Source organism: Vitis vinifera, chromosome 8, assembly GCF_030704535.1.
Source record: "Vitis vinifera cultivar Pinot Noir 40024 chromosome 8, ASM3070453v1".
Taxonomy (NCBI): Eukaryota; Viridiplantae; Streptophyta; class Magnoliopsida; order Vitales; family Vitaceae; genus Vitis; species Vitis vinifera.
This window is the reverse complement of record NC_081812.1, coordinates 11408934-11417830: the sequence shown is the minus strand read 5'-3', so window position 1 is coordinate 11417830 and position 8897 is coordinate 11408934. Positions and strand designations below refer to the sequence as shown.

General features: G+C 34.8%; 1 protein-coding gene across 1 annotated transcript; it reads left to right on the top strand.

Moving 5' to 3' along the window:
• The first annotated feature begins 304 nt into the window (after nucleotides 1-304).
• LOC100251671 (alanine--glyoxylate aminotransferase 2 homolog 2, mitochondrial) lies at nucleotides 305-3580 on the top strand. The gene is made up of 9 exons (XM_002267751.5): nucleotides 305-697; nucleotides 971-1201; nucleotides 1275-1445; nucleotides 2127-2270; nucleotides 2359-2538; nucleotides 2681-2906; nucleotides 3012-3125; nucleotides 3214-3300; nucleotides 3410-3580. Exons 1-9 carry the CDS (start codon nucleotides 461-463, stop codon nucleotides 3451-3453), a joined length of 1434 nt encoding a protein of 477 aa, XP_002267787.1. The 5' UTR covers nucleotides 305-460; the 3' UTR covers nucleotides 3454-3580.
• Nucleotides 3581-8897: the final 5317 nt, after the last annotated feature.

Here is an 8897-nt window from a genome sequence, read left to right as displayed (position 1 = left end):
TCAACTCTGATCCAAATAAAACTCAGATGAAATTCGATCCAATGTAAATTCAGTTACCTAATAGAATGACATATAAATTTAGTAAGAGCTTAATCATGCGGGAATTGAGCAGGATCAAGTGGGACCAGTCCTATCCACCAAACAAGTAGTTTAAATGACTAGTAATTAGGTGAGTGTTTGGGCAGTTAACTCTAGTAGGGATACAAATAGGAACGTAGCCAAACAGCGGAACCCACTATTTCTGCATGTGCAGAACGGAGAGAGCCAAAACCAAAACCAAACAAAATGCAATACAACGTAATACGTCACGAGGATTTCTCTCTTTATATATATATATATACGTAGGGGCTTCGCCTCTTTACCTTTGCCAGTCTCTCTCTCTCAACACAACACGCTCCCCCATTCTCGGATATCTGTTCCGTTTCCTGAGAAACAAGGGAGAGAGAGGCGCCCAATAAAGATGCAGAGGTTCGTCGTCGGAAGGGTTTCGCAGGAAAAACATTTCCTTCAATGGCGTCGGAACCTCTCCCAACTCGTCCAAAACAAGGCTCCTCTCCAAGAAAACGACCTCCTTCTCCCCAAAATGCCCCCCTTCGATTACTCTCCTCCTCCCTACAACGGCCCTTCCGCTGCCGATATCTTGCAGAAGCGGAAGCAATATCTCAGCCCTTCCATATTCTGCTTCTATAATCAACCCGTGAGTCCTACCATATGTGTTTGGTTATTCGTTTATTAATTTATTTCTGTTGATTGTGATTACTTCTTTTTTTTTTTTCCTTTACATACATGTTTTTGTCATAAGAAATTTTTCCTGGTCATTTTTCTGTTTCTATTAATTTTTTTTTTCCAAATTTATTCTTATTTATTGTCAAAAAATTGTAAAAATATAGATCGTCCGATTCTCTAGAGTGGGCCACTCTCATGTTGCGAACCGTTAGATCTAAAAAGTTTTCTGATGGGATTGGGACAGGTGAACATAGTGGACGGGAAGATGCAGTACTTATTTGATGAGAAGGGGCGCAGATATCTGGACGCATTCGGAGGGATTGCTACGGTGAACTGCGGCCACTGCCATCCCGATGTAGTGGACGTAATAGTCAAGCAAATTAACCGCTTGCAGCACTCCACGGTGCTTTACCTCAACCATGCCATTGCTGATTTCGCGGAGGCGCTGGCCTCCAAGATGCCTGGAGATCTCAAGGTATGTATCCAATGGTGGATATTGGTTTGGGGTGTTGAATCAGCAGGGAGGTTGATGGAGGTGTGTTTTCCAGGTGGTGTTTTTCACTAATTCAGGCACGGAGGCGAATGAGTTGGCGATGATGATGGCGAGGCTATACACTGGGTGCAACGACATAATATCACTGAGGAACGCGTACCATGGGAACGCAGCTGGGACTATGGGGGCTACGGCCCAACGTGTCTGGAAATTCAACGTCGTCCAGGTATAGTCCTGTGTAACTCCACCGCTGGCCCATTGACCTTTTTAGTCTCTGCTTTGGCCCAACTATTTTTAGTTACCTTAATTTGATAAATATTTGGTAGTACCGAAAATTATTTTGAAGCTGCAGGCAAAATTATATATCAAGGCATGACACTGGTGACAAGAGACCCTAGCGTAAAGAGTTGGTCATCAAGTGACCCAATTCTTCTAGTTGGATAACGAAGGCCCACATAGGATTGTGTGCCTTATGAAAATGGAGCACAGAGCCCTTTGGCTGACAGGTTTAGCGTGGGTGCTACTGGACCACAATAAAACTGATTTCTCTGGAGGATAGTATGCCACAATCTACGTTCCAATCATATGTGCGGGACTGTTTCAGTCCGAAGTGGGAGTGTTCCATCCAATCTTCTATGTCGATGCTTGTTTTAAAATGGGTGAAAAGGAGGCAAGGAAAAGGAAACAATAAAAGCTATCTGATGATGACAGCGACATTTTAAGTTCTAAACTGATTTCAGTATTTCCTAGTGCTTAAATCGATTTAAACTACTAATTCTCAGGTGCAGGAGTGGTTATTTTGTTTTATGGCAATGTTTTCTCTGAAACCCAAATGAGGATACAATTTGGGACCTGCATTGATCAAGTTTTCTATGCTTTTCGCATGTGTTTTTTATGGGGCCATCAGACCGGAGTTCATCATGCCCTCAACCCGGACCCGTACAGAGGTATGTTTGGCTCGGACGGGGAAAAGTATGCAAGGGATGTCCAAGATCTCATCGACTTTGGAACATCTGGCCATGTAGCTGGTTTCATTTCTGAAGCCATACAGGTAAGTGCCATGAATTTTAATCTCTGCTTTCCTAGGTTTTATTATTTTGCGGGGTTGATTTTACTTGAATGATTTGTTATGCGTGCAGGGAGTGGGTGGAATTGTAGAGTTGGCCCCAGGTTACTTGCCTGCTGTGTACAGCAGCGTAAAGAAAGCAGGAGGCCTTTTTATTGCTGATGAGGTTCAGTCTGGGTTTGCTCGCACTGGGAGCCATTTCTGGGGATTCGAATCTCAGGGCGTTGTTCCTGACATAGTCACCATGGCAAAGGTGCTTCATTTTGTTTGAGTAAAACATCCCTTTTGCCGGACCATAGTCTGATTCACCTTTTGCAATGCCGCTGGGTTCACTAATCCTGCTCATAGAAAATGGTTTTTATGTGCTGACTTGGTTCCTTCTGTGGTACTCTTAGGGTATCGGAAATGGCATTCCCCTTGGTGCTGTAGTAACTACTCCTGAGATTGCAGAGGTCTTGACCCGTCGCAATTACTTTAACACCTTTGGTGGAAACCCAGTCTGTACCACTGCAGGCCATGCTGTTCTGAAAGTAATCGAGAAAGAAAAGCTTCAGGAGAACGCATATGTTGTTGGGTCATACTTGAAGGAGCGGCTCCTTTCCCTCAAGGACAAATATGAAAGTAAGGGTGAATTTTTCCTCCCCCTTGTGCAGTATGTATCTTCTCTCTACTGTCCCTTGTAATTTTTTCTGACGATGGCTGAGTGTATTGTAATCCTGTCTGCAGTTATTGGAGATGTGAGGGGAAGAGGGCTGATGCTTGGAGTTGAATTCGTCACTGATCGCAAACTAAAAACTCCTGCAAATGTCGAAATTCTGCATATAATGGACCAGATGAAAGGTCTGTATTCTCCTTTCTCAAATGTTACTGCTGTCTGCTTTGATTTGCTTCTAATCTAGCTACTAATTCACTGGTACTGTTTTAATAGAAATGGGAGTTTTGGTGGGGAAGGGCGGATTTTATGGAAATGTTTTCAGAATTACGCCTCCCCTCTGCTTCACTAAGGAAGATGCAGGTAAGATTTACTCCTCACGTACACACTAACGATGGTAGCAACTAGCAATATCTTATCCCAAATAACCTTCTTAATCTATTGATTATGAACCGTAATTCTTTTGTGGCAGATTTCTTTGTGGATGTCATGGATTATGCAATGTCGAAGATGTGAGGCCTAAATTTCACAGCAGATAGGATTTTGTTTGATCATTTATAAATTGATCTAATCTTCCTTTGTATATCTTCTCTTCTGTCATGTACATGAAGATGATTAATATACAGATTTCCATTTGCATAAATTGCAGAGGCCTTGTACAGCAACCAGCCAATTTATTAGACTAAACTCCATGGGCTCATAGACTAAACTCTTTCCCCCCAAGAAGAAATGTTCTCATTCAGACAAGTTCTGCCCTCCCAACACTTTCATGCCTAACTATAAGACTATAAGACTGTGAAGAGCATTGTTCTATATTCTCTAAAGTTGGCTCTGGTGATAATCTCCCTTATAATATGTATATAAATGCATGAATCTACAAAATCCTTCAAATTGTATCTGATTAAACCATATGTCCATAGAAAAGCCAACCCAAATTCATTGGAAAAAAGTATTACAGGTATCACATGATAAAATGGTTAGTGCTACATGCAGATCATCCTCAGATGACTAGGTTTACTAAAACCCATTTCTAGGTCTTAGTTTACCATGATTTAAAATGACAAATGCCTTTGAAATTACAAATTCTCAAAACTACTAGGCCTTTCACCCATCAACAGCAATTTCAACATTATTTTCTCAAAAAAAAAAAAAATCCTGTCATGTATAAAACAACTCAAATGAAAATTCATTTTAGCATATCAAATATATATGATATGTTTAGAATCTTTCTAATGAAAAACTATACTAATCATAATAATAATAATAATAATTACATGAGAAATTTTCAATTATCGAGAAATATTTATTTTTATTTTATAAGTTTATAGAAGTTCATGATTTAATTATTGGAATATTAGATGTTTTAAAATTTAAAAGTATTTTTAGTAAACAGATTTTATAATTGTGGGTTTCATATATTATATATTATAATTTAAATTATTATTTATAGAATTTTGGAGAAACATTTTATCTAGTATATGATATATTAGTTCAAGGGAATATTTTTTAAAATTGATTTTTATCTTAATTCATATTCTTAAATAAATCAAATCTTGAAATAAAAATCATCAAAACAATTTTACAACTTTAAAAATTGTTTATTTCAAAAGAATAAAAGGAGAATAGAGTTTGATTAGACTCATGAGAACTACAAGAATGAAAATTTTTGGAATGTTAAATATAAAATATGATTCTTTACTTAAAAATATCCTTCATCTTAGAAAATACACGAAAATAGATATCAAATGTAGTAGTGGTGCCAGGAAAATATTGTAAGGAGGGAAGATCCAGGAATACATTTTAATCACAAAAAAATTCAGCACTCTTTAGCCAATAGAGGTAACCATACAATCGTTTTTAGAAGAGCTTCTCAAATCCTCACTTACACATAATTTTTCTAAAACTTTGGAGGGTTCACGGGGAAACTTGCCCTCTTGTCCCCACCATCTGAGGGTGGTTCATTGGTGAATTGGGTGTATGTAAAAATTTTATTTCTTTATAAATTAATTTGGGTTAAATACATTTTGCCCCTCAATCTTTGACGTGTTTTATATTTTATCTCTTTATATTCAAAAGTCAATATTTTACCCCTCTAATTTGTTAAAACATAACACTTTGCCCTATGTGAAACCAAGGTTTGGTTGATCTTGGTTTTGATGATAACAAAATAAGGCTTAAAACTAATGATTATATTTCAAGTATGATTAGACAAGACAATTTCCAAAGTAGCAATTACAAAGACAAATTAAGCCAAATAAAAATCATTAAGAAGAAGAAGACATTAAAGATAAGTGTTTTTCAAGACTCGACCTTCATAAGATCTCTTTGTAAGGTTGTTATTACACTAAGATTTTCATGTATTACATTCTTTATTTATGCAGCAAAATCATCAAAGAGTTATTTTGTTTTAAATATTTTAAAATTGAATGATTTCATGTTTTCAACTAAAACTTTATGTCAAATGTTTTTCAAACTTGTTTAAAAGGTTTTAAATTGAAAAAGTTGGTTGTTGAGCCAAAAATGACTCAACAGGTCGAGGGATGCAAAAAAAAAAAAACAAAAACATTTTCTCTCTTCTAGAACGGTTGTTCAACCGGTCAAAGTTGAACCTCAACCGATCGACCCCCACCTCAACCGGTCGAAACCCAACGGTCACCTGCCAAGTATTAAATGCTAACGGCTAGTCAATCAATCGAACCCCCAAATGCTAGTTTGACCTTTTTTTTCTCTATAAAAAAGCTTCAATCTTCATTGTTTCGTAAATTTAACCTTTCTAAATCTTTCTTGAATATATTTAAACCTTGAGAGAGTGTTTTTTAGTACACAATTATTCTAAAACTTACATATCTTTAGTGTACCATTCAATCCTAGTTTTCTTGTATCATTTGAGCTTAAAGTTTTGTACTACGATTTTATGAAATTATTTATATATCTTTGAGAAGAATAATCTAAGTGTGAGGTATCACTTAGGGATTCTCAAGTGTGGGGTATCACTTGAGATGTTGTTCAAGATTGGGGTATTTTTTGAAGATTATAAAGAGTGTTTGGAGTCAAAAGTCCAAGAAAGTAGATTGAAACCATAATTCAATTGTATTGCTTGAAAACTTAGTTTGGAAACCTTAAAATAATGGAACCTCAAGCTTGGGATTGAAGCTAGAGGAGAGTGGATGTAGATCGGGTTGCGTCGAACTACTATAAAAATATTGTGTTTATATTCTCTTTTCTCTATTATCTTAATTTATATGCAATTATTTTTATATTATTTTATTATATATTTACATATAATTATCTCTTGCATTCACATAATTTAAATTTACAAAAAGAGATCATCACCCTATTCACCCCCAACCCCCTATAGGGTGATTACCATAGGTTGGATTAACTTAATTTTTCTAACACCCTCAATTACAAACCTTTCATAAAATTACAGAAGGGATTGTTTTTTCTTTTAACATTCTAGTTCGAACATTAGTTTGAAGTTGAATAGAACCAACTTTGAATTAGAAATCTTGAAGTAGAATTTCTCAAATATTTTTAAACGTAATAGGTACCTATTTTGAATTTTTATTTTAGAAAGATGTTTGTATGACTATTTGTGATTTTCACGTATAACTAGGAAGTATGACAGCTTTAAACTTGGATAATAGACATTTTTTATTATATTTAAATTTTGTTTATTTACTTAACAAGTTGTTTATTGACTTTTTAATAAATTGGGGGATGTGAGGGGCAAAGTGTTGGATTTTGAATGTAAGGGGGAAAGTGTGACAAAGTAATTTTATTGATTTTCAATGGTTGGAATATTGAAAATGTTAAATAAATTTTATCCTTAAATTTTGCCTTTGGTTGCTTCTTATTTTTTAATTCCGTGTGTTTATTGCAGTAAGTGCAATGAGTTCGAGATTTATTATTGTCTTACAATAATTAGGATAAAATTATAGGCCGGATTGAGTGTATCTAAGATAACTAAATATATATATAATAAAAAAAATCAATTCTTATTGAAATAGTTGAAATACAACATCAAATTGTTCACAAGTTTTTGTGAAGTAAGACATTAATTCTATGGTAGTTATTAATAACACTGCAAAAAACTTTACTGAAATTCACATTATTGTTGTTATTTTTAACTTAGATAATAAGAGATTTTAGTCATATTAGATATTTACATCATGATTTCTACTTTGTGAATTCATGCTTCATGGGATCTTTAACAGAATGAAATGAATTTATGTTTCGTGAAATCTTAATAGAAGCAGCAGCTAAATGCATTGAGATTGTTCTCTCATTTTGTAATTTTGCAGTAAGAATCCATGTTGCAATCATGTTTTTCAATTCAACCAATTGAGATATGCGGTCGAATGACACCCAATAAAAGGAGCCACGTTAAACCCATGACCTGCCAAACAAACAGTTTTTGCAGGAAAATCGCCATTATCATTTCTGGAATAAGAATTCGTTCACCACGAGACATGTTCTTCGAGAGTTTGCATTCAACTCTCAACATCATCCATTCTAATTTAAGCTTGAAAATTAACATGCATATGAAAATCGTTAACCAGTACGAGTATTCATCATTTTATAACATCCGATGAAATGCTGAAAATCAACCAAACAGCGCAATACAACAAGGTAAAATGCAAAAAGTAAAAAAGACGCCATAATTATCATTCAAAAATAATCATACCTTGAATCTCAGGCGCGATACACCATGATGGACATTGGAGGATACATATTGGAGACTGCGACGGGGCGCCGGATGATGAAGCCGGAAAATTGTATGGCAGATGAGAGAATGGATACTAAATCCATCAACAAGTGAGATAGTTCTCGAAACAGGCTTATGCTCTTTCTTAGAATCACGCTCGTCAGTATCCAAGCTGCATCCTCAAATCTCGCCATGGTTTTTTCACTTCTCTTTGTTTGGAATCTTTGGATTGCGCCGTGGGTCATGACATATGACCTCCGCTGATTTAGATTTGATTCCTACCGCTTACCGTGTTTCATTATTATTGTATCAGTGATTCAGTATCGTAAATTCATTTTGCTTTTATAATTACCCAAACGCCCTTTTGTTTGAAAATAAAGGAAGTATCATTGTCAACGTGATGTATTTGATTGCTCCATCATCCTCTTTGATATTTGATTCGGCGGTGGGATATGGTTCCCAGGATCGGTTAAATTTTTATTGTAAACGAGGGTATTATGGTAATTAAGGATTTGACTTTGTCAGAGGGCAGATGAGCACATTGTGGAGTCATCCCGAGCAGGTGGCAAGAATAAAATCATGACTACGATCCAATTTTTGGCCTTCCACCTCATAAGTGTCGACATTCTCTCTCCATGTCGCCGAAAAAATGAAAAATATTAATAAAAATTAAAACCAACTAATTAAAAATAAAAATATAAAAGGACAAAATGTGAAAATACATAAAAGGACAGATCTATTCTTTTCTTTTTTCGGCCGACATAAAATATAGCGAATAATTGTAACAAAAAATTGTCTATAATTTCATTAATTTAGAATGTATTTATTTAATAATATTTTTAATATTTGAAAAAATTTATATTTTAAGTATTAAAAAAATTAAACATATTTTTTAGAATAATTATCTCACGCACTCTTAATAAAGAATACTAAAACAATGAAAATAAAGCTATAAATTAAGGAAATTTTATTTTGACATAAATTATTTAATGGGTAAATTTCCCCATAGCCTTCAACTAGAACAATCTATAAACTTTATTCTATGGTAAGACTATTATTTGACACGACATTTCATCAATTGCAATATTTTCAATTATTTATATTTGACACAACTTTTCATCCATCACAATCTTTTCAAGTATTCTTTTCATGTGACCATTTCTTTTTTACTTTTATTTTTTGGCCGGTAGTATACACTTTATATTTCTTACTTTTAGAAATATAAACTCTTATATAAAAATAAGAATTAATT